Here is a 27508-nt window from a genome sequence, read left to right as displayed (position 1 = left end):
TCCAAACTGAGAGACTGAAAAATTATGAAACAGTTTTGGGGCACCTGGATGGTTCGGTCAATTAAATGCAATTAACTCTTGATCTCAGCACAGGTCTTGATCTTAGGGTTGTGGGTTCAAGCCCCTGCAGTGGGCTCCATGCTGGGTGTGGAGCCTACTTAAAAAAAATATTAGGAAATAGTTTCAATGCCCTGAGGGATCATCAACTTGCATAAGAATGCTATTAAAATATTTTCTAAGAGTTGTGTGTACTTCCCTATTGAATTTGGTACCAACAGTAAAGAAATAACCAAATAAATTAAATAAACCTCAAATATTTCCTTTTTATTATACTCACTCCCAAAAATTACAAGGCAAAATTTTCTCTGCCATTCCTCAAGTGAATTAATAAAACAAGTAGAAACTCAAACATTAAATGTAATATTACACAAGATAAGTAATTTTCCTTTGGTAACTCAGTCTGTCCCAGAGTATTTCTGCCCAAAATGTGTAGGCGCAACAGTAGTTTAAATTGTGATCTCAGGAAACTTCTGAATGATTGATTTGGCACCATGAGGAGTAGAGAACAGACTGAGTAGGATAATAACACTGGGTTGAACTCCATGTTCTATAAGAACCTTTACAGCTTCAATTACAGTATTTCCAGTACTGAGAATTGGATACATCAGAAGGACTTTTCTCCAGTAAATGTCTGGGGGAACTTAGCATAATATACTTTGGCTCTTTGTGTCTCTTCACTCTGAATCAGGATCTTCCCAATACATATGGATTGATGGCAGTCTTGTAAAACTTGTTCCATTGCCTCACCGCTTCTCATTATGCTGACACAACAATTTCCCTTCTCAAATTTCATTCCTTCATACTTGTATCCTGTTGGGGTGGTCACCATGCATTCTTTATATGGCAGCTGATTCAATCCCTCTTCCACAACAAGTCTGATCAAACGATCCACAGAAAACATGAAGTCCCCCCTACTGACTGTTCTTCCCATTCACCCCGGACGTTTCCAAACTCTTAACCTAGGTGGGCCCTCTCACCCCTAGGCCTCCGTAGGTTCCCTTAGGCGCACTCAGATTTTCTTTTATGTGAGTAGCAACCTATATGTTCCAAAGTCAACAGGAGAATCACTACTAACTATATTTGAAAACTGCCAAGTGAACATGAACCTCTAAGGGTAAATGTAAACTTAATCTTTGATGTTCACGGGAAGTGATTCATGGCCAGTTTCTACAATATGCCAAGGAGATGCTTTATTATCTGGGTACTGACACTTTATGTATTAGGCTATAATCAATAGTATTTGTTACATGCTCTGCATTGAAATAAAACTGGGCTTGTTCTGCAAATAAAATTTTAATTACTAACACAAACACCTTAGTTTTGAAATATAGTAACCCTATATGTCCCCTCACACAGCTTTATTACAAGGCATAAAAAAAATCAACTTAGAGTTTAAAAGCCTTAAATGTTGACATTTGAAAGGTATAGCCTGAGCCTGCATGCTTGCTTTGTTTATGCAAACAAGTCATTTATCTTAGAAGGGAGACTGAACGCAGTTTCCTCATCTGTAAAACGGAGATGGTGGTTCTAGTTCACACAGTTGTTATCAGAATTAAATTAGATGATGTGTGCAAAGACCAAAGAATTTTGGGCTGCTACTAAAATCGGGGAATTCAAATTTGCATTTGAATATTGATGCCCATAATTGGTTTAGTTTTAACCCCTTGCATTTCAATGGGTGCTGTCAACACCCATGAGACACAAAGATTTAATTGCTAATGGTAAACCTGTGCGATCATTTAGTCCATTTAACTACCCAGAGAGTGGAACTGACAGACAACAGCTTCAGCAGGGTGGGAAGAAGACGTCTCTGGAGCCCACACAGACAACTAGCCTTCCTGCTTTAGCCCCTTCAATCTTTGAGCCATCGACCATACTGAGAAATACTAAAATCAGAAACCCGACAGTTTCCTACAGTGTGTCATACAAAACCATTCACGAACTGGCCCCACCCTGGCATGAAGCCTGCTCTGCTCCCCCATGAGACTGCATTCTGATTAAACCCCTCAGCTCTTGTGATCTTGTGTAATTGTTATTTTGTCAGATCCTGCACCAAGGGCTGTACCTCAAAGTACAGCAGTTTGGCTGGTGTCAAGTCAGTCAGTGCAGGACTCCCCATGTCTCCCAAGACAGACACACTTGAAAGGAATCCCCATTGTTAGCATCTTTCACAGATTCCTTGAGATATCAGCAAGACAAACATTTTACAATGAAATTTTAAGGATATTCAGAAAACAGAAGTAGGGTACAGTGCCTCCAAATCCTCTGAAACTCTGGTGGTTTCAGGGCAGCCGTGACCATTGCCCTCAGCAAAGGACACACTTGATGTACTCTGTGTCTCATTCCTTTTTGTATGTATAACAACTTGTGTGGTGCCCATGGCTCACTGGGTGAAATTTAGATGCCCATTAAATGATGATTCCTTTCTTTCCTTCCTCCCTAACCCTACAGATTCACACACACAGAATTTTTCAAGCTAAATCTACCTCTTCATAGTATTGAGCAAGTCAAAAACCCCGTTCTCGTAAGAACAGGGTGAAAACTGAATACAGCAGGTTTAGTGGGTACTGAGATGACATAAAGGGCACACACTCACTCGGAAAAGGTTGGCTCTCCAGCCTCACATCGTCACACTAAAATGACAACTCGGTGTGGCCTTTCTTGCTATTTTTCATGAGGAGGCAGAAATCCAGACTATTTTGCAAAATCTGGTTTTTAAATGTTGGCAATTGAGTTCTTTTTCTTCTTCTTCCATGAAGTACTGTGTAAATCAAACAGAATACACATACAGGGGAGTAGTTTGAACTTGCACTCCAGATCTCTAAGTCTTAGCAGTCTCTAGAAATTACTGCTACACATCTGAGTAGGAAATATCCACTCTTCTTTCCAGAAGACTAGGATGCTACTTGTACGCTCCCGGGCTGTTTGTGGCTGGGTTCCAATGTGCTGTCTTTTCTTATGTAAGGACTTTGGTCAGTACCTGACTCACAAAATTATGGCTCTTATTTTAATCAGCAAGGAAGAATTTCTTCACTGTAAAATCTTATTAAGGGAATTTGATTGCAAATTGAATGTAGTCCAGCACCTCTCCAAACTCATTTAAGATATTTGATATTTGAGACAAAAAGCCTAAATGGGCATGTTAACTATCCACTGACCTATACTATTCCAAATTCTATCCCTGCACTCTCAGACCATCAGAATATAATGTCTTCGACTACATTATCTCAGTCAATCAACGATATGGCTTCTGAGCTATGACTCAATATCATATTCTTTGATTTTATGGATGGCTGATATAACAAATTACCATATTTAAGAGCATTTTTTCATAACTTTTGAAAAACTGATAGGAGGTATACTCTGCCATGTGATGTAATATTGCTTTATATTGGAATTCATGTGGTAAATTCCAAGAAAAATAGTTCCAGGAAAGGATGTTTATCCTCACAGTTGCCATCTGTATAAGATTTCTTTTTTTTTTTTTGTATATGATTTCTTAATGAGAAATAATTTCTTTTCTTTGGTTGTCAGGACAAACTTCAAAGACTACATTAAGTGAAAATGAGAATCCTAGGTTTGTTTCTGAATTTTTGAAGCCCCTACTGACCTCTCTATTTGTCCACTAATGTTAACATTGGCTTTAGGTTTTAGAATAACCCAGTTATTTTGGAAAGAATGGGATATTTCCTACTCAGATGTGTGGTAGTAATTTCTAGAGACTGCTTTATTCGAGTGATTTGATTCTGAGTGGCCAACATTTTTTAAAAAAACCACAAAAACTATCTACTTAATTTTCCACAATGTTATTGCTTTTATTTTTAATTTATAAATATATTTTTAAAAAATAAAAATAGTCCACTTCTACCATAAATTTTAGTGGGCATCTGCGTCCAAAATATCTGAATTTTTGGCTCTAGAAATATAGTATTTGTGGTTTTAAATGCATATTATAATTCTAGAATTCCTAGAATTGTCACATTCGCTTACCAAATATTTTTGAGAATCTCTTGGATGCCTTGCACTGACCTAAATATTGAAAATATAATGGTGAGTAAGTTACACATATACTTTTCCCATCATGAGCAGTAGACAAGAAGCCAGGCAATGACAATTACAGGGCAGTCAGTGTGGTGGTATCTGAAATATAGGGCAGGCCACCTAACCTATTTTAGGGAAAGCGAAAGGGCATCACAGAGAAGATAATATTCCATTTGAAACATGAAGTTCTCAGGCAAAAGTGGGGGGGAAAGTTTTTCAGGCAAGGGGTGTGGATTCCATGAGCCTGTCTTTTTCATTGTATCTTCAGAGCCTTGCTTACCACTTGACTCATGAGAGGCACTCAAAAATTTTTAAATAAATAAATCAGTGGTGGAATAGCATGTGTGAAGGATGAGAGCCAAGTCGGGACAGGTCCTTTAGAGGAACTGAAAGGATTTGGTGTGCTAATTTGTAGAGTTCAAGGCTAGTGCGAGTACACAAGATGGGACTAGAGAGGTGTACAGTGGCCAGGTAAAAATGATTCTTGTGAGTCATTTAAATAACATGCACTTTAACCTAGAGAAAAGGGAAGTCATGTGAGCTTAAAGAATTTTTTAAAATACTACAATAAAATTTTAAAAATAATTAGATAAATCTTTATTTTCTTCATAAGAACTTGACCTTTGGTTAACTCTAGCTGGATTCCCTTGGGAACTTAATAAAGGCAGAATGTTAACTACATCTCAGGGTGACATTATTGATAGTAAAAATGGCCTCTCATTGGTAAATTCTATCTGGACCACAAAGAACTCTACATGAACCATAAAAATGTTAATTATCATAGCTTGAGGCTTCCCTGTGAGTGGACCTAGCAAGCCATGCCTACAGAATTGTTGCCAGAGTTATAAGGCTGTTCTACAAGGTGACTCCCACAGCTAAGCTGCTAGACAGCTATAGGGACTCCCAGATGAGCAAGGCCCACTGCTGCCCTATAGACACCTGTGGCTCCCAGTCTTTGTCTCTCCCTCTCAGTAGACAGGGAGAGGTGTGCTGCGTGGTCCTGTTTTAAGTCTGAATGTTCTGTTGAACCTAAAGAAGAAAGAGGGTACTGTACCACTGAAGGGTTGTAGAAGAGTCATTATGAACAAATTTGTTTTCATAGGATTGCTTTAGCTGTTGAAAGCAACTGCCTCTGGCTCAGGTTGTGATCCTGGGGTCCTGGGATCGAGTCCTACATTGGGCTCCCTGCAGGAAGCCTGCTTCTACCTCTGCCTGGGTCTCTGCCTCTCTCTCTGTCTCTCATGAATAAATAAATAACATCTTAGAAGAAAAAAAAAAAGAATATCTTGACCAAAATCAGTAAGTCTTGCTGGAATAGTCTTGTTATAAGAAGGGGGAAAAGAGAAAGGTACCCTCCTTGTAAGTTTCAGCTAGACTTTGAGGCTCTAAAGCCCATCAATTGAGACTTATGGGAATGCAAACTGGTTTCCATATCTTTTTGTATGTGGCTCCTCTGCCACTTACTGGAGAAACATTAAATCTGATGGGAAAACAAGAACAACCAGAAGGAAAGGGAAAATACTAAATGGCACATTTAAAAAAAAAAAAAATCAGCAAATATTGCAGAGTTAGGTTAGAATACTGTCTCACTCCATAACTAGCTGTATGACCTTAAGTCACTGGGCCTCTTTGACTTCAGGTTTCTGGGCAGAAAAACAAGGGATTAGATTCAGTGACTTACAAAGGCTCTTGACTTGAAGGTCCTGGGAGTCTTACTGTCTGAACTCCACCCATGTGGCAAGTACTATACAATCTCTAACCTCCCATCTTCCCCCAATAAATACAATGAAAATCAAGTAAATACCAAATGCTTACAACAGAAAGATCAAAGAGTAGGGGCCAACAGCTGCAGTCAGTCCTCTTCTCAAGATGGAACTGAAGACTTATTTTTCTACACCTCTATTTCACCCTGGATAGCATGATGATCACATCTAGAACTGAAAGACTTTATTATGTGTTTTAGATTCCTTAGGTTGTGGGGGCTATGGTAGGCTCTGACAAACCAACCGAGGCTGAGATAAGCCCAAGCTCACTGCCCTGTGTCCAGGGTACATATTGCAACATTTGTTCATCAGAAACTCTAACTGATAGAACTAATAGGGACAGTTAATAACTTAGCATGACTGTGCTCTTCAACCATCCTGAAGAAAGACATAAAAACCCAGTAAAATTTAAGCCTGACTTCTAAAACAAAGTGATACAAAGTGAAAATAATTAATTTTAAAAAGCACATCTCCAAGAGATCTAAGCACTCCCATATCTTAAGGGGACACTAAATGTATTGACATATAGTTATGTGACATTAAAAATGCAAGAGAAACCTTCGTTTTTACAAAAAGTTTCAAATTAGGAATTTTAGTGAAAAGCATTGCGTGTACTTCTAGGAAATCTCATCATGATCTCAGTGTAATAGCCATTTGTAAAAGAGCCCTGAACTGAGTCCATGCCAGGGAGCATTATTGGAAAATGGCCCGCTCTGACGACTTCCTGGAATTCCACTCTGTGCAAGTCAGCAGCTAGCTTAGCACCAGCTGGGCACTAAACTGAGGCACGGGCAAGTGTAAGGGTGCACTCCGAGGGGACATGGTGTGTGATTTATATAGCTTGAGTCTTGAAACAAGGCAGCTAGACAACAGTTCAGGCTATTCAAATCACAGGATCAGCTTCTTTAGTTTTAACAAAACATACAGTTAAACGTGGCCATTAAAAAAAAAAATAGAACAGAGATAACTGCGCAAGTATTTGTTGTAGTTGCCACGATGCAATGTACCAGGTGTATGGTGTGAAGAAATGATACAGCCTCTCCTCATGATGCTGTCCAGCAGTTTCCAACCTACATTGCATGGAATCTCAGCATTTCTCAGAGGGAATTACAGAATCATCTGATTCAAACTGTCTTTTTAAAAAGATACTCTAGATGTTGTTAAAGAACTGTGAATTTAAAAAGACAAATTTTTATACTAATTTTTAATAAACTTGGAAACTATAAACACATTGACTTATGCTGCCAAATAACTGTTGTATGCAGATCCAAGGTTAATCTCTGTACTTATACTTAAACATATAAACGTATCATTGATTAAAGAGGCTGTGTGTATGTGTTTTAATGTTAGCGGGCAGTTTTACTCATGTAAAAATACAGTAACAAGTGCTATTCTGCTTACCAGGGTGAATCATCAGTTTTTTCACTGTAGTATATCCAAAGCAATATACCAAATGAATTGGATGGCAAGACCAAAATTTTATATGACTGTCATCCATCTGTCTTAATTTCAAATCTCATAATTCACTGAAATATCGTTGAACAAAGTGTTTAACTTTGTAATACGTAAATTATTATAAATTAAACTAGTAAGATATGGTTTGTCTATTTGATTGATTGCTTCATTTTTTAAAAAAGCTCTAGATGCTTAGAAAAGTCTTAAAACACAAATTCAGATGTTTTATCTAATAACAAAAAGAAACTAGTCATTGGTAAAAATCTTTACATATGTTCATGCTTACATATGAGACAGAAATTATTGGTGAAGCTTGACTTTATTTTTCTAATAATTTACAAATTTTCAATTATAAAGATGAAAAGAACCCAATTTACTTAATAGTGTAGAAACTATTTTGTAGTAACTTTCTGATATTTAAGAAACTATGTATATGGGAAGAACATGTATTTCTTTCTCTAAGAATCAAAAATGAAAAATTTTGCACTGTTTTAAAAAAGCACTTCACACTAGGAATAGCCTATGAAGGCTTACTTGACTTTTTCCATTTCTGTTTGATAAAAGGAATTAATAATTTTGGATTACCGCTACACATTAGAAGAATATATTTAAAATATTAAAATTTATAATTATGGCTTGTAAATTTGGAGAAATGAAGACAGCATGGAGAGGATGGGGAAAAATGAGACCATATGCAATACAACTAGGAAGGGAAACCTGCCAATTGTAATAAATAAGATGACTTATGATGCCTTCACCCTCTTCATATAGTTATAACTGGAGCTTCTCAGTGCTTTATACCATTAGTCACTACTTAGCAGTTTCATTTTTACATTTTTTTCAGTACCTTTTATACTTATGATTTATGCCTACAGAATAACTACAGAAACCGTACATCCCTTACATACAGATTCCAGAAGAAGACAGAACTCAGCTAAGTAAACTTGTAAATCCCATTCTGTAATAGTGTTATAAGACACGTGGTTTTCCAGTAAGACATACTCCTGTAGCTTCACTTTTCACCTATGGACTTCTTGCAGGGCGGTGCTGCTTTCTTAAGCTATATCATGGTGGAATCTTATCCTTTATAATGTTTTGGAGAAAGCTGAGGGTGGCGCCTGCACAATTTGATTTGGTGTAAAAATACACACCAAATCTGATTTCTGTTACATTAAGGCATTCTCTGACAAAATACACAGAACAAGAAATGAAGTGAATTGTGTTTTAGAAATATCTTGCAAGCTTGTTTCCCTGAATACCTGACCACTAATTTAAAAAAATGGATCAAAACCCATTTTAATTGAATATTTAATAGATGATTTAATGGTCAAGTTAAGATACATCTTAAATGCTAAATATAAAAATGATTTGTGTTTGCTTACTGGAAATATTTGTAATACAAGTGAACATATATAATAAACCAGTATTTAAAGCAAATTTACTATGGAAGAAATGAAATGACTGTCTTCAATTTATAAACATACATTCATCAACCTATATTTTTGACTACTAGTTGGCTTTTATAATATGAATATCATAACAGAAGATTACCATTAACAGTAGAAATAATTTAACTCATTTTTAAAAATGTATAATATATTTTCCTTTAAAATGAGCCATTGGAAATATAAAAATGGTAATATCCTCCTAGGGAAAGGCCTGAATTAAGCTAGAGGGAACCATATCAATTTTCATAAATAAATGAGCTTACTCTTTTGTGAATTCCATCCTCTACATGATGCCCCAAGACATAGTATGACTTATAGGAAAGAATCTAAGATTTGCTCATAGGAGCGTGTGATCTGGTGTAAGTCCATTTTCTAATGAGTCATAACATAGCATAGGTACTTAAGTTTATCGTGCCCTGGTTTTTCTCTCATTGAAATGGGCAAAGTCTCCCTTCATTAGATATCTGCAAGGAGAAATAAAAATACACAGTAAAACCTTTTGAAAACAGTAAAGTGTTATTTAAGTACTAGAAAAGTCATGCTAATCATCTGGAAAGTAATATACCTTTTTTTGTTGGTTCTGAAAATAATGTTTAAATAGATAATTTAGGGGTCTTGAAATGGCCATTTATTCATAGTAGAGTGTAAAGAGACTTTAGCTAATTTGGAGAGCTTGAAATGTGTGATCCCTAAGAAAATTCTAAAAACTCCTTTTTAGCTTTCAGCATTAAACCTAGACACATTATGGTATCTGAATACTACTATTACCTGGGGATCCCCCCCCAATATCTTTACTACAGAAAAAAAGAACAATTAAAACCTTTTACTCCCTTCCAGTATTATGAGAATAGACAAACATTAATGGGGATGTTACTGATTCACACAGGTGAGCAAGCAAGGCTGTACTGCATTACAGGTATTTTGCCATTACCTTCTGAAACACTGTTTCATAGTGCAGGGGATGTCATATAAAAAATAAATGATACTTCCCAATCTCAGCAGTTTGAAAGAAACATAAATCAATGGCGTAAGGAAAGCAGGTGATGTAATGACTCTAGACTTAAGTAGATGGCTTGAAGAGATGGATCATGAAGCTTAACCTTTGAAATTATTCATTGGATATTAATATAAACACATGGAAAAGCACATTTCAAAGTTACCTTGCTTTGCTAAAATTCTATTCATTAAATCAAGAGTTTTTAAATGGTAAAGAGAAATAATAATATATCCTATTCCTGGAAACTGTCTAATAGCAAACACTTAATAAGCCTGGTCTTAATGTTGCAGTTAAGGATGTTTATAGAAAAGGAGGTCAGTAATGTCTACATAAATCCACACACAAAAAAGGGTAAAAAAAAATGGATGGTGAAACCCAAACTTGTCAATAAATGGTAATGATACAAATGCATCCAAAGGAGATGAGAAATCAGACCAAATATTAATACATACAAGTTGGGAAAAAATTAAGAAGTGATCCAAGGAGGGTAGAGATTGAGATACTGATCATATATAAAAGACGATAAATAAATTCAAATTAGCAATAAGAACCATAGCAACTGAGGAGGTGTTACGTGATCTGAACTGACAGATCCTGATTGACAGGATCTGTCAATCAGGTGTTGACCTGATTGGTGTTTGGTCTAAAAGTAGGGAGGCAAAATTTCTCTCTCTATGTGAACGTATTCCCCATGTGAGACATGAAGCACTAATATTCCATCTAAATAACCTAGCTTCATAAACAGGCAATAAAAAAACCAACTAAGTAAGTTCTGCTTTACAAATAAAACACTAAACAAGTACTCTGTCAAGACTTGGACACAAGGGTTTCTTTCTATCTCCTGCTTTATCCATTCTCTACTTTGTACTAGAGATGTCTCATTTCTCCTCTTAATTTTTAATAGTTCCCTTTATCTTACAGGAAAAAATCACCATAGCATAACCTTTACATTCTAGATGCTGCATCTTTTGGATCCAGACTAGGGCATCTTCATTTCCTGTATCTTGCCCATACCAAATTCATCTCCATTTCCTGACCAGGCCATAAGAATCATTCCTTATCTCTTCTTATTAATCCTTTTGCCTGAAATATCCTTCTTTGCACCAAGCTCCTTCTCATTGGTGTTATTTGGATCCTTCCAGAAACAGACGTTAAGATGGAGTTAGAAGTGCAAAAGGTTTACTGGAAATTAACACTCGTGAAAGACAAAAAGCAAAAGCGTAATTGGATAAGTACCTCTCTACTCAGTATGCAGATCTGAGAGAGTCTCTCTCAACCTAACAGAAACTCTAAAGCAAAGACTGACTGTTAGAAGAGGCTTGTATGGACTAAAAGTAGCTAGGCCCTTGTACCACCATGTTGCCCAGCCATTGTTCCAAGAAGAGTATGACCTCAGGAGGGGTCCTGGAGGTGCCAACAGCTGGAAGTTGTCAGCTAGCTACACTCCTCACCGCTGGGTAAGTAGACCTTTTTAATAGAGTGATCTAAGCAGTGCACCAGTCCATGTCTGCCACACCACTGTTTTCCAAAGCACATGTGAATGTCTAGTCCATGCAAAACCTACAAAAAGTCATCCTCAGGTGGCTCTCCATGCTTGCACAACAATGGGAACTTTAGTATCTTATACTGCATTGTGGTCTCATTATGTTCACAGGGCTCTGCCTTTTGAAAAATAGAATGCACAGCACCTATCAAATGAAATATTCAAAAGAGGCAGAATAAGGGGCACCTGAGTGGTTCAACTGGTTAAGCATTTGCCTTTGGCTCAGCTAATGATCCCAGAGTCCTAGGATTGAACCCTGACAAGTGGAGAGCCTGGTCCTCCCTCCTGCTTGTGCTCTCTCTCTCAAATAAATAAATAAAATCTTTAGGAAAAAAAAAAAAGAGGCAGAATGAATTGACGAATAGAAGGATGGACCTACCAGCTGGATGATTGATCAATACAATTGGTTATTTCCTACTCTGATGCAGAGACACCAAGGGAAATATCTTGCATAGGTCAAGAGATATTATGAACATCTCAAAATATAATTTTAATATGCTTTGAATACTAATTGTATGGATAAAATACATCAAAAATTAGCATGTTCTAAGCTAAGGTTTTGGAATTATGTCCCTAATCATTTAAATGAACGTATGTATCTCTTTTAAACCATTATTCTCATTTCCAGTTTTCTCAATTTACAGATGGGGGAAATAGTTCATTTATTTATTTATTTATTTAATTTTTAATCTCTATATCCAACATGAGGCTCAAGCTCACAACTTCAAGATCAAGAATCACCCACTCCATCAATTGAGCCAGTTAGGTGACCCTAGTTCATTTAATTTTTAAATCCTAAGATAAACTATGTTTACTCTGTATTGTAAAATAATAATTTCAATTGAAAATTTTGGATGTTTCTTTGATGACTTCCTCGGAGAATGCTTAATAGCTCAGTAACACACATTCTTCATTTAATCAGACAACAAATTGACTCTATGCCAGGCCCAGAGCCAAGCGTGGAGGACACACCGATGAGAGTGAAATAATAGGACAAGAAGTCCATTTTCTAATGGAGGAGTCAGAACTGTAATCAGAGGATTTACTACACAGACTGGGAAGTGCTATGACTGAAGTATAAACGACATGGGTGGAGCACAAAGGAAGGAACAAACATGAGGGATCCAAGAAAGGAACTTCTCTAATTAGTTAGGGGTTACCTATTTGGTTTTATCTCCCTATGCACTTTTACAAGAGGGGAGGGACAGAAGCAAGGAGAGCCTCAGAATACCTAAGAATCCCTTTCCAGAAGGCAGTGGTTCTCAGCAGGATTGGTACTGCCCCCTAGGGGAATGCTCTAGGAACTGCTGAGCCAAGGAACATCTGGTTTCCCTGATGATTGTGGAGATGCTGGCATTTAATGGACAGGGACCAGAAATGCCAGAAGTCATGCAGAGCTTAGGACAGTCCTTCACAATGAAAAATTGTCCTGACATTTTACATGGTTTCCACATATTACATTGGACGTTCATGAAACTGAAAGCCCTGTTTATCATCTCCTGAGCTCAGACTCTTAACTTTATTTTACACATAGAAATCTTTCAAAGTTTGTAACATATCCTGAATTTTCCAGGAAGGCACCTAACCCTGTATATCAAGAATGGCTAAATCTGGCGGCCACTCTTGTCCATATCTTTTTTGTTGTTGTTGTTGTTGTCCATATCTTTGCCAAGAAAATCCATCTGCAGAGCTATGTCACTGACACCACCACCACGTGGAGTCTGCATTAACAGCTGGTGTCCTAGCGATTGGATGTGTGCTGGTCAGCATTTTTATTATAAATTTTAGTGTGGTCATTATATCTTTTACCTATTGATACAGATATTATTTTATCATAAATTACTTACTCTTTTTTTCTTTAAATTTTATATAAATTATATATGTGGAGAAGTTATATTACTTACAAACTTCATTTTAAGATTATAAGGGGGGGGGGTGCAATCACATACTATTGGCTATGGACTCCATGCTAGGATTGAGAGAGTTGAAAACCACAATACTAAAATTGTGGTTAAAATTTAAAATTAAAATTCCAAGACCAACCTCACTCAGATGAAAATAAACCTAGGAGGCCTGAAAGGTATTCACCATTACTGTGCTCTTACATATATTCTGCTAAGGAGCACTTTTACAGTGCCCCCAGATTTGCAGGGCTGTCTGGCTGGAGGACAGTACATATGAAAAGCCCATGTCCACTTGTATTAGGTAAAAGAGAAAAAAAGAAAGGTAACAACTCTTTAAACTAACTGCTTTCATTTCTTGTAGCTTTTTCTCAGAGTTTGAAAATGAAGTACTCTGCCTTGTTGTTGGTTTGTTTTTTGCTTTTTGAATTTTTGTTTGTTTGTTTGTTTGTTTTGTTTTGGGGTGTTTTTGCCTTCAAACATCTGACTATTAATTTTTTCCCAGTGGCTTTTTAGACAGATAAATTACTCCTGAACTAAATAGATAAATTTGAAGAAATACCTCTGAATTAACACTTTAGAAAAAAAAGTCACCCCTTTAATGATCTTTTCCATTCTCTTCCTACCTACAGACTATTAACATATGATTTAGCATTTCTTCCATTCTGCCTAGACTAGTTCTTTAATATATGTCTGTCACTGTCATTCATCATTCATCTGCTCACTCAGGCAACAAACATTTAATGAGCACCCATCATGCCCCACGTGGTGCATTAGCAGCTAGGAGCACAAGATTAATAAGTTCCAACTTTTGCCCTCAAGGAGTTCAGAGAGGTGGGAAGGAAAGGCAAATAACAAACAATTAGAGTGCCAGATGATATACACCATTTTAGAAGGATATACAAGAAGTGTAAAAAGTAATGTAACTGAAAATTCCAGTACCTTCCATTGAACCTTAGACATAATAAGTGCTTAACAAGAGATTTTTTAAATTATCCAGATTGTTCCAAGAATGAAAATTGGGCAGATATATTGACGAGTTAAAATGGAAAAATAAGGCTCCTGCCAGCAAAGTGAATGACATTCTGATTGAATGGCATATTCCAATGGCATGAGGAGAGAAATGGATCATTTTTCCTTCAGCCAGCATTCTCTAGCAAGGTTGCCTTGGCATGTGCCAGGGACTGTGCTATCTGCTGAGAATACAGAGCTGACTAAATCCTTGTTTTGTTTTTATCTCAAGGAATTTAGTTGTACCAATTTTTTTTTTTTCCAGAACTAGGGATGCATATCCATATTGGCTAATGCGATTGGATTTGATGGAGGAACTAACAGCACACCAAGTTGGAATCAATAGGGAGGAAGCTGACCCAGCTGAACAGGTTGTCAAAAGGACTCTCACTTAGCAGCATAAGGACTACCGGCTACAAGAGATCAAGAGTGAGCCAGAAGTCCCAAGGGAGTCAGGCAAGCCAGAACCCAGGGTGTGAATCTAAATACCAAGGAAAGAGTGTTTGAGGCAGCTCCTTAAATACTCCCATGGAGAACTGTAGCAGAATGAGGAGCAAGTGGACACATTTCAAGTGAGGCTTGGGGCCCTCTAAAAACCTCAGACTGAAATCAGATCATGACAAAATGAGTAGTGGAGAGCCAAACAATTAACCATGAGGAAAGAGAAGTGTTCTGGGTGGTTACAAACTAGATTCATTCCTGTGTCTATTTTTAATTTCTTGTGAGCCTGCTGTGTATACCACTTGATCCAAGGATGGTGACGATTGGAAAACACAATTTCAGTGGGTATTCAAGCCTATGTATGGCCAGCTGCTAAAGAAACGCAATCAGCTGATTTTCCCTGTGTCCCTTTTCTCTTACTAATTAGGAGTTGGCTGAATCTTTAGTATATGGTATCCCATGGTCCATCCATTCATCCATCCACTCAATAAACACTTATTACCAGCTACTAGGTAAAGCATCATCCTAAGGGATGGGAGGAAAAAAGATAAATAGACCTGACCCCTGTCCTTGAGGGGTCACTGTTGGGAGGCCAGTCTGAACTCAGAAGAACAATAGTACAAAACACATCGATTTCAGCGACAGAATCTAGATCACTTTTTCTTTGTCAATAAATTTAAATGGGTATGCAGACAATAATCAATAAAGTGGTGCCTGCACAACTGTTACCAAGGAAATATTTAACTCAATTCCTTGATGCTACCGTCTGTGTGCAGTCGGGCCAGGTTGGCATTCTGATTGCTCATGAGGAAAAAAGACGATGAAATACTCTAGTTCATATGCCAAGATGAAAATCATCAATCTCAATCTCTGTGAAAGATGAAACTACTTTTGGAAAAAGAACAGTGAACTCTATCAGTCTTTCTAAGGCAATGCAATCTTGTAGATGATACAGAGAGGGCAGAAGCAGTGGAGAAGTTCAGAAGAATTTATATAGGGGAAAAGGGAATGATAAAATTTCTCCTCAGTTTTACAGGAAGCTAAAAATAATACAGGACATATATTCAAATCCAAATGACAACTGTGTTTTTTGAAAGGTATGTAATGTATTCTAGGTCTAAATAACTGATTTGCTTAGCATAAATAAATTCATCTTCATCTAACATATGAATACCTTGATCTTTCTGTAAGATTATGCAATTCAAATTGATCTGTAAAAATAAAATTTTATATTTCCTCTTTTCTTCCCCTGCCAACCCAACCCAAACCCCCTTTGACATATATATATACACACATATGTATATAGTAAACCTTTAAAAAAAAAAAAAAAAAACAACTTTACTTTTAGGTAAAATCTACACCCAACATGGAGTTAAAACTCCCAACCCTGAGATCAAGATTCGCAGGCTCTACTGACTAGCCAGACAGGCACCCCTGGGTATGCTGAATCTTTTTAACTTCTAACATTTCTAGTTCCCAGGTGTGGAACTTTCTGTTTTTTAACCACTAGAACTTATATTTATATAAATTTAAATTCTAAATAAAAGGCTTTAGTATTAAGTACATCTTTAGTGGAATAGCTTATAGTGCCACACCCAAAGGTTAGTAGAAATTAGCTATTGGATATTTGTTTGATTTATTTCTTCATGAGAATCCTTCCCCTGTTGTTTTGCCAAGTATCTGGGTTCCCGCTGCCTTGTGACCCCCAACCTGGGTAATGCCTATCTCTGTAACTGTCATATAGGAAGCACATAAACATTGGTAAATATTTGTTAAATTTAGAGATAGTGAAGGAGAATTGTGGTTAAGCAGGAGGCAATGCCCACTAGGGACAACAAACCCAAATTCTTAAGCCATACTGAATATTTTTGACTCCTGGTTTTGCTGTTTGTTGGTAATAAGACCTTAGGCAAGATACTTAACTTTTTTATATCTATTTTCTCATCCGGGAAATGCATATACAATACTACCTATTCCCATGGAATAATGGATCAAATAGTTTGAGGTATGTGAAGTACTTAGAACATACTAAGCCTGGAGCATCTGGGTGGCTCAGTTGGTTAAGTGTCTGACTTCAGCTCAGGTCATGATCTCAGGGTTCTGAGATGGAGCCTCTGTGCTTAGTGGGAGTCTGCTTCTCCCTCTGCCCCTCCCCAGGCTTGTGCGCGCATTCTCTCTAATAAATAAATAAAATCTTTAAGGAAAGAAAACCATACTAAGCCACATTAGTGTTAACTGTTTGTTTTTTTTTTTAAGTTTTATTTATTTATTCATGAGAGACACAGAGAGAGAGAGAGAGGCAGAGACACAGGCAGAGGGAGAAGCACACTCCATCCACGCAGGGAGCCTGACATGAGACTGGATCCTAGGTCTCCAGGATCACGCCCTGAGCTAAAGGCGGCGCTAAACCGCTGAGCACCCACCCCCCGCCCCCGCCCCACCCTTCCCCCACCCGGGCTACCCTGTTAGCTGTTTTCTTGTCATTATTTTTATCCTTATTCTGGAAGGCTGAGGCTTAGGAAAGGAAGGCATTGGAGCAATGAGATTCAAAGAGGACACAGGTGTTTTCCAGAGAACAAATTAAAAGCCTATGGGTTTCTCTGTAATGTCCAGGTTCCTTATCCATTACATGTATTAATCAGATGATTCTTAGGAGAAGAAAAAGGCATAGGTGTCTTCTGTACTCTTAGCAAACAGTTATCTTCTCCCACTCCAACTTTTTCCTTGGCTAAATCATGTTCATGTTTTAGGTCTTGGATTAAGCATCTTTTTTTCTAAGAAGGCTTTATGACACACGCATAAACATATATAAACACACACACATACACACATACACACCTCCTGATGTAGCTTAAGGTAAGTTTGGCAATGCCATTTACATCTTCTTTGCTTAACCTTGCATTACCAGTCTTATCTTCAATCCATGATTTCTTGGCAAGAAATTTTTGTCCATTTTCTGATGGTTAGTTTAGTTAATACTAGAAAATAAAATCTGTAGGTCATCTAGACAGGGACAGTTGAACACAGCAGGGACAGCCTTCTGTTAAGTGGGTTTTCCACTCTTCTTTCAATATACCTAGAATACCATATGTGAGTGATACTGCACTGCTTGACGTAGGCATCAAGTCAGGGTACCAGGGTCAACCAATGTATCAAATCTTTTTTTGTTTGAAAAAATATAAGTATAGACTTTCATTATCTTATTCATCCATATCTAATCTATCAGCAAATACTGTAAGTTGAACCTTCAAAACACATTCAGAACCACCATATTTTTTCTAAGCTGCCATCATCTGGGTTAGCATAATGGCCTCCCCACTAGTCTCCTTGCTTTTATCCTTGGCCCTTGAACTGCAGGCAACATGATCTCATTCAAATATGTGCCCTTTGTTTGTTTAAATCGTCTTCTATCTTGCTCAGAGAGAAAGCCTAAGACCTTACTATGACACTCAAGGCTTTCAGTGATATGTCCCCCATTACTTTTCTGCTTCCACAAAGAAGAATTCATTGGCCTTCTTGTTTAGCCTGGAGAGCTCACAGAGGATGGAAGATGCATTTACTATAAAGACAGTCAAGAAAGTTTCCCTGTGAGATAGTTTCAAAGCCTTTCCACAACTAAGCAGATATCCTTCTAAGAAACTCAACAGGCAGAGGAAGCCTGTCCTGATCCAGTCCTTCTGCTGATGGGTACCAGGACCAGAAAACTGTTCTGCTGAGTAGATGTTTATTTCCTTTACTTACCACAAATGCATGGTTTTATTTAAACAAAGAGCACATTTTCATTATTTAATTTTGTAGAGAAGTCTTTGAAGACGATGCATGTAATAAAGATTATTTGCAGTACCCATATTTGATGCATCATCTTCATGACTACACAGTTTAACGTGAATTTAAATTCAGCCAATAATTTCAAAGTGACAGTTTTATCTGCAAAGCCTCCATTTCTATTTCAACCAATTTATTTAATGGAACAATTTAGAGCACTTGTTTAAACTGATCCAAATCACACTCAAAAAAAAATAAAGGGAAATAACTTTCAAATGCATTTTAATAACAGAAACCACTGCTGTTTTTAAAACAATGAATCTGAGCTTCAAATGTGAATGTTAATTCTACAATTTCTTATTAAATAGATGAAGAAAGAGAGCAATGTAACTGTTATAAAAATGTAAACTCAGATAAATTCCAGCACACATAAATTCCATGAAATACTGATACACAAATATTAAGACCTCAAATAAAATACACGTTGTGAAATGTAACAAGTGAAAACACCAAAAATAAATAAGATACAAAATTGTAAAGTTCAAATACAAATTATACTTCAAATCTTACTTCACTTGATTTGCATTGCTTTCTAGATGCATCTCATGTTCAAATAGTCCAAGAAACCTGGTGATTTTCTTTATTATAAGGGTGGAGACGGCAATGATTGAACACTCTGCATTTTCTTTGATAATAGAAAGTATGATTTATGAGAGGAGAATAAGAATTTAAGAAAAACCACTCAATAAATTATTCAATTCTCAGATCATGCTGATTTAAAGTAAATTTCCTTCATGCTGCCAGTATGGAAAATGCAGTTTACTGGATTAGAACACAGAGTTTAAGAGAATATATGGGTTTGCATCCCTGTTTTTTTTCTTTTTAATTTTGTGACTCTAGACAAGGCACATCAACTCTTTTAAGCCCCACTTTATCCTTTTTTGAAAAATGGGATAATAATAGAAACAATGTCTCAAAGTACAAGATATACACTACTAGTGGCATTGAAGATAGCAGACATAGGGATAGACTTTTTAAAAATACTATTTATTTTAATGTGTCTGAGAAAGATACATAATTAGTATGTTAAAAAATGTACAGAGGCAATTTCTCAGGATAAGCCTGGGTAGCATATGGGAATCTCTTTTTCAGAGAGTAGTTCTTTTCAGTGCTCCTCTGAAGCTTCATTTCCATGAACATGGACATTTAAAAAACTGCAAAATTGTTTACACAAATGACTGAAATGTTGGGCAGAAAGTCAGGGTTCATATGAATTATGCGAGAATTAAAGGGAAAAGTAAGATAACATTCGTAAAGTACTTAGCATAGTTTTTGGAGTATATTAAGAGCACAATAATTGCCATCCTTATTATAATCTATTATAATCCTTATAATCTATTATAATCCTTATAATCTATTATTGCCATATTACTATAATGCAAATCAACCAAATGTACTCCACTCTAGCATAAAAGAAGCTTCTGAGTATCCACACATAATAAAGCCATCTATTACTTTCCAAACAATTTACTAATAAGATGCATTAAGAAACTAAGAAACCAAGGGGTGCTTGGGTTGGTTAAGCTTCCAACTCTTGATTTAGGGTCAGGTCATGAGATCCAGCCCGGCAGTGGGCTCCCCATTCAGCAGGGAGTCTACTTGAGATTCTCTCTCTCCCTCTGCCTCTCCCCTCCACCTCTCAGCCCTTGCAGTGTGCATCCATGCATACGATCTCTCTCAAATGAATAAACAAAATCTTCCAAAGAGAGAGAGAGAGAGAGAGAGAGAGAGAGAGAGAGAGAGAGGAAAGAAGCTAAGAAATCAAGAAAGAATAAAAGAAATTATGTTGGGGAAGGATGGGGGCAGGAGCTCACAGAGGACAAATGAGCAAGGATCTGAAAATAAAACAACATAAACCATTTGTCATAAGGATATTTGGTAATAGGTTGTAGTGACACTGGATCTAAGTAAATTTGCCTATAAACTTTGAGGAATAATCACACCTGGGTGAAAAGTACCGACACCATCCCCTTAATCTTTGTGGGTTTTTTTATATATTTTTTAAGATTTTGTTTATTTATTCATGGGAGATATAGAGAGAAAGAGAGGCAAAGACACAGGCAGAGGGAGAAGCAGGCTCCATGCAGGGAGCTCGATGTGGGACTTGATCCCGGGTCTCCAGGATCATGCCCTGGGCTGAAGGCGGCCCTCAACCACTGAGCCACCGGGCTGCCCTCCCCTTAACCTTTGAATCAGGACATTTGAAATAAATAAAATCGCTTTTTTACTTATTTATTTATTTATTTTAAATCTAACCAGTAATGCAGTACATACAGCTTAATAAAGGTACAAAACTTTCCTGTAATTTTACTAAATTTCTTTGGCTAGTTTAAAAAACAATTTTTGTTTGTTTGTTTGTTTGTTTTTTTCCAAATAAAGAGAAAGAAAGGCAATGTTAATATCCATTATAATAGTGCTTGGAAATTTTCCTTTTTAGTGCATGTTATGTGTTTCCACTTAATTGCAATTGCAGTTTGTATTTTCCAACAGGCAGTATTTCCCACAAAAATATGTGCTCAGCATTTGTGAATGTTTCATTTCTTTCAAATAAAATATTCTAAACTTCATCCACCAATATATAAAGCATATAAAGCAACTTTAATATCTTTGTATTCTAATGTTATCACCAATTAACGTTAATTTTCTTTTAATTATTGGCAAAGGTTCATTCAGTAATGATCCAAAGATAGTTAATATCTAACTTAAAATCCAGATGTCTTTAGTCATGACAACACCAAATTCCATAGTATATTTCTTATACCTGAAAATTAGTTGGGAACAGAAGACAGCCCAATCTGGTGAAACTTCAAATAGTGGGTAAGCCACATGATAGTGAAACTTATCAAAAGCTTCACCTTGATAACCCACCATGAATTTCTCACCCAGAAAAGATGGTTATGGGCCAAAGGATAAGGTATAAACTCAAGCTTAGGGATAAGGCATATAAATGCCACCTAATGACAGTTTACATATGATGAATGATATGAGCTGTCTTTGGGGAGCTGGAAGAAACATAATGATACTACAGATGCCTGACCAAATGAATCAAGAACCCCCATGCACTTACTGAAAATTAATTTAAAAAAGGACATTTCTCTTCTTGCTTGAAAGGTGTAATACAACTACAATTATGTGATATGATCAAATGAGCTCCTTAAGTGGGTGGATTTACCAGATAATTAAAGCTAATTTCTGGACAAGAGACAAACAAATGACTTGAAATTGCCATTGAGCTTTATCAAATTGCTTATTGAATTTACCATCTTCAGTGACTTTCTTAGCATTAGGAAATATTCTATCTATTTTGATCTTTGGCTTTCGCTGAAGAAGGCTTTCCCTGTTACATATCCTTTGTCACTATTTAATGTAATAGATCTTTAAGAATATCCTTTTTCACTATTTAATGCTGTCCCAATCAGTAATTTTATAAAAATAATAAGAAAAAGCTGCAATAGATCTTTAAGAATGACACCTGTTCTATGACTCAACATTTTAAATATAGCAACATTTTTCTGAGTCCCAAATAAATAAAAAGAAAATCCCTTTCTGAGGGCTAAAGAAATACTTAATAATTTTTAACAACCTGGAACATGTAAATTTGTAACATGTTTCCCTGAAAAAATATATATATTTAATTATAAGTTAACTTGTTCATCAAAAGCTTACTGGTGAAGTTGAAAACTAAATTTGGGGGCAGCCTGGGTGGTTCACCGGTTTAGTGCAGCCTTCAGTCCAGGGCGTGATCTTGGAGACGTGGGATTGAGTCCCACATTGGGCTCCCTGCATGAAGCCTACTTCTCCCTCTGCCTGTCTCTCTCTCTCTCTCTCTCTCTCATGAATAAATAAATAAAATCTTAAAAAAAAAGAAAAATTTGTCTTATTTCTTTTTAACTATTTTTTTTAAGTCACAGCTAATGGGCTCAAAAACCAATTAATGTTTTACAGCAGAAATTGAGATTCACTTGCTAGCCATGAACCATAAACATTATCATTATGAAGTTACAATGACAAAATTTGTTACAAAATTAAGTGGTCCACCTATAAATCAGTTTAATTTTAGTTTCTACTACATTTCTTATTTTTAGAAAAGAAAAAAAAAAGCTGGCACACGGCTACTTTCAAGGTAATCAAGTGGAAAAATTTAGGACCCATTATTATGAAGGTATTCTTAACATATGTCATTAAGCTATTAGCGTTAATCCTGTTTTCATTTTAATTATTTAATTTGAAAATATTTCTATAAACAAATTCAATTTGTGTTCTAGAAAATATTTATTGATTATAATAGAATTTAGAAAATTTTTTTAGAAACTTAAAATTATCAGAAGAAACTGATAGGAGAATAGGTCAGAAACAGGACACTTGGCTCAGTTTTTGCAGAAATGATATATTGTGAACTCATATTCTGAACGCACTCTAAGTAGTTGAAAAAGTTCTGATGAAAGTGCATGCCAATAAATTTTGCACTTACTTTGCAGAGGCCAGGTGTCTGTAGCACACTGTAACTCTATCTCCTCCCCCTGGGTCCATTCTGTCTTCTGCAGGATCTGCCTCATCTCACAGTGAATGTCCTCTGTCATGGACACTGGTTGACTGCTGACTGGTGTCTTACTCAAGGTCTTCATATGCTGTTGAACTTCCGCCAAGAGAACAGCTTGTATTACTTCCGTTACCTATAAAGTTTTTTTTTTTTTAATAATTTTTTGTTAGTATTATTACAAATGCTTGGAGTCTTACATCAAAGTAAGAGCCTGGCATTTTCACTTAAATAGTTTTCATAGAAAGTGGACCACTCCCTTCCACTAGAATTAGCATCTGAAACAATTGAAATGCAGATACTGAGCACTGGAACCCAAACCATTTCACACTGTTCTATTAACACTAGAGATTCTAAAAGGAAAGTTGAAAGGAGTCCTCAGTTTTCTTTAGGATTCTTTCTTCCCACCAGAAGATAAAGAAAATTAATTTGAAGATATTATATTGCTCATAAAGACAAATTTATCTCCTTGAAGTATGTCTGGCTCTAAAGCACTATTTAGCTAAAAACACTTGATTTAAACTTAGGTTTAATACAGAAAACTAAAGACAAGGTTTTAATAATAAATCTCACTAAATTGTGTGTAGGTGTACATGGTTTTACAGAGTTCAAAGCCTCCCTTCCAATTATTGTATATATCCAGTCAAGGATCGGTGATTGGGTTGAGGGGAAGGGGAATGCTTGTCACAGGCATCTAATCCAATATCTTCTTTTTTTTTTAAATGAAGAACCTGGGGTATTATATCCCATAGATATGGTGGACAGGCCTTCTGACCCCTGATTTCTACATTATTTGTATTATATGTCCTCCCAAGTTTCTTTACCTTCATTCCTTAGTAAAACATCAGTGACAATGCAACTTAGTCTCTTCCTGTCAAAATATGAGGCAAGGTCCAGCAGTTATAGAGAATTCAAATAAAGCCAAGAGCTGAATCAGTGAGACAATAGGAAGGACACCACTGATCTCAGTGAACTTGGGGCACTTTTCTATTATCCTTCTTTGGGTGACAGTTAAATCTTTCCTATGACCACACCCCAATGCCTACTCTTTTTTTCCCTCAGAAGACTGCCCTGTGTCAAGATGACTCATGTTCCACCATTGCCACCATCCCCTCTGCATTATCCCCTGTCTACCCGTAGGATACCTTCAGGTAGGGCTTTGAGTGGAACAACACCAGCTGATCTAGAGATGCTGACATCAAAAGCAGAAAAGGTATTCAGCTAAATATTAATTTAGTCTTGTATGTGCCATGGTAGCACATGCAATCTTCAGGTTCCAGGGACACTCAGAGAGCTTAGCTTACGTTGATGGCAAATGCTCTCTTGAACTGCCTGCCAGGGCAGAAGGAGCAGGGTGCTTGACTTTTAAATATAGGAAGCTACATAAAAGTATCAGAGCAGCTTCCTGATCTCTGATCATCCCCTGTTCTTGTGTACTCCAATGTTCATACTCAAATACTTAGGTAGGTCATGAAAAAAGGCTAATAGAGGATGTGTTTTTACTATTGCTACCAAGTCTACCAACACTGCAGGACTTCCTGTCACAATACAGGTAGGCACAGGATCCTTATCATGCATATCCTATGATGAGATACTCAACATTGTAATAACTATTGCAAACCATGGTTCTAACATACAGTTCTACATATTATGATACTGGTGAATCATGCCTATTAATATCTACCATGTGATGATATATATATATATATTTGTATTAGATATATTTACAAACATATACTTTCCTCTATTAAAATAAATGAACCGTGCTTATTATGTATATCATATAATGGGACAAACTATATTAATTATTCATGAACAATTTTGCATCATCGAATTTATTTTGCTTTAATTTTGTCACACATTTTATTTGATAACACTGCTTCCAAGATGAGGATGGTATGGTAGAAAGAACTCTGAATAAAAAATGAGAAAGCCCGAGTTTCTGATCCAACTATTACAGTTATCACAAAGGCAACTTTTGCCAAGTCATATACTACTCTGAGACTTCATGTCCTTCCTCATAAAACAAAGTCCATGATGCTGAGTAAGGCTAGGATGAAAACTTTCAATCACAGAAACCTGTATGGAACTTGCTTTGTCCCTATCTATAAATCAGGAGGATATTGATATCTTCAGACCTATAAAACATCCAGACTGTGGCTTATCCTTCAGAATGTGCAGATTGGCCATATGCTCCCATGGGATCATGTCTGCCTTCTCACACTGGAATTATTACCATCTCTGAGAAGCAACTACAATGCGATTTAGAATGTCTGATACCACTGGATAACAGCTTGGGTCAATATTCTTTCCTAAAAATATGTAAGGATGTATGCAATTTCATTGAATATTTCTAATTATTGAATTGATATATCATGACCACATTTTTAACTTTGTATTTTGGGGCTTGTTGACATATTTGCCATTATCAATGCATATTATAAGAATAAATAATAATAAATAAACAATGAGTACAACTGAAAGCAAGAGGAAGCTGAAATAATTGAATAAAACATATTAACCATAATGAATAGGTTACTTAGTCACAAAACTTAAAAGCGAATATTGAATGGCATACAACCAATTAGCAACAAACTCAAACCCACACTTTGTACTCAGTGTGAAATCAATACTCAGCATGGTTCCAATCCACAGACAGATGGTACATCTTATAAGCATGCAATAATGTTATCACAGTATCTGGTATACAGTGGGTACTAAATAGATGCTAATGCAATTGAAATAGATTCTGTACTCAAAATATAAAATGTAGAAAGTAGAATTTATTGATAATTTCTGACTATCAATACTTAAATCTCTCTAGTACATAAATATAGTAGATACATTTTGAAGATAGTTAGTAGGGATAGAATTTTCCCCAACAAAATATAAAATTTTTAGACAATATATTATATAATTTTTTGAATTTAATAGTGAGCTAGAACTGAAAGCACTATGGCTATAAAGCTGTCTTCCAAATGCATAGAAATAATTTTCTTTGAAAAGACAGATGTGTAAAGCATTACACTCTTATGAGGGAATGTGTACAGATTTAAGTGAAGATTTACAAATCCATTGGCTGGAAAGAGACAGCCACAAATCTGGGTCATATACTTATTACTAGAGTATTACTATGCCATAGGAAAGCTAAAAATTTTAATGGTTTTCTGCTAAAACCTTGACATAGCAAAGTTCTGTAAAATAGCACAGAGCATTATGAAGACTCATGAGATCTCCTGTGGCCTGCTTGTGGTTCCAACGTCCCGATTTTCTAGGAGAAAAGCATTTTCTCAACACTCAGTTTCACATCAACTTTTCATGTCTTTGCATCATCTCCTGTAAAAGCAATATTTGTTCCTAGAGACATGGATATCATGATTTCACCCACTGGTGTTAGATTATAAAATCCAGAGAACTTTAGTGAAGCTTCAGAAACACACAAATTAGCAATCCCAAAACCTTACTGTTGCTTTTCCAGCTTTTATTTCTCTGTTGGGTAAATTTCATGCATTAGAAGCAAAAGAGACAATCTCTAGACAAACTCATTCATCTGCAAAATTAACAGATTCTTCCCCCTTCCATAAAGTACCACCTCTTCAATTTCTGAGATAGGATTTTACTCTTTTACAGAAGCATTCCATTACCACCTAAAATAGGTTAAAAAGTAGATTCAGCTTAACATGATTTGACTAACTGCTTAAATGAACAGCTTTATAAGGTATTGGAGGATTGGTTAATGAAGCATTTAAATGAGGCTATAAGAGCCTCTGTTGTTCCCAAAGGACCCAGGAATTATCATTCCCATTTTACACGTGAGGAAAATAATCAACAAGTTACATTTATCTTCCAGAATTATTCATCAGGTTAGTGGCAGAGATGAGAGAAGAACTTTGAAGCTTAGACTACCTATAAAGTGAGTAATAAGTGCTCTGATAATGTTTGTCACACTGCCAGACTTTTACACAAGGTCATAGAATCATAGAACCTTAAAGGTCCATTAGTCCAAACATGTCCAAACCACATTAAAATTTATATGAAGGTCAAATGAACAATTACAAAAGATCTTTAGTTAGAGCAATTCAGGATACATTTCCTGTTGAATTCTTTTCCTTCATGATTTCTTCCCCCCACATTGAGGAATTCTTAGGCTACTGGGGGGAAAAGAAATCTTACCTTTAATAGAGACTCTTAACTGATCGCTAGCATGCTGATAAAGTCAACATGTACTAATGTTTATTTGATTGTCACAGAGGCTTTTTGCATAGCTATTTATTCATTCATTAAATATTTATTGACAGGCTGCTGTGACTACTGCTTTTCTGGGCATTGGTGATAGAAGGGTGAATGAGAGGGACCAACTCCCTGTTCTTAGCAAACTTCTAGGACAGCAAGAAGACAGAAGATAAGCAAGCAAAAAAGCAAATGGCATCACTTCCATTAAAAGCAATTGCAACAGGGATGCCTGGGTGGCTACAGTGGTTGAACG

The 27508-nt window shown here is 36.4% G+C and overlaps 1 protein-coding gene and 1 pseudogene across 2 annotated transcripts in view; both read right to left on the bottom strand.

The window, feature by feature from the left end:
• Positions 1-27508, bottom strand: part of WDR72 (WD repeat domain 72) — a 230245-nt gene that overhangs the window by 57581 nt on the left and 145156 nt on the right. For both annotated transcript variants that reach the window (XM_041746685.1, XM_041746684.1), the window contains exon 18: positions 22957-23158. In XM_041746685.1, the coding sequence (XP_041602619.1) occupies positions 22957-23158 (202 nt within the window). The remainder of the gene's footprint in view (positions 1-22956; positions 23159-27508) is intronic.
• Positions 456-13235, bottom strand: LOC121485850 (annotated as a pseudogene).

This window comes from Vulpes lagopus, chromosome 2, assembly GCF_018345385.1.
Source record: "Vulpes lagopus strain Blue_001 chromosome 2, ASM1834538v1, whole genome shotgun sequence".
Classification (NCBI taxonomy): Eukaryota; Metazoa; Chordata; class Mammalia; order Carnivora; family Canidae; genus Vulpes; species Vulpes lagopus.
The sequence above is the reverse complement of the archived record's forward strand: the minus strand, read 5'-3'. Positions and strand labels throughout refer to the sequence as shown.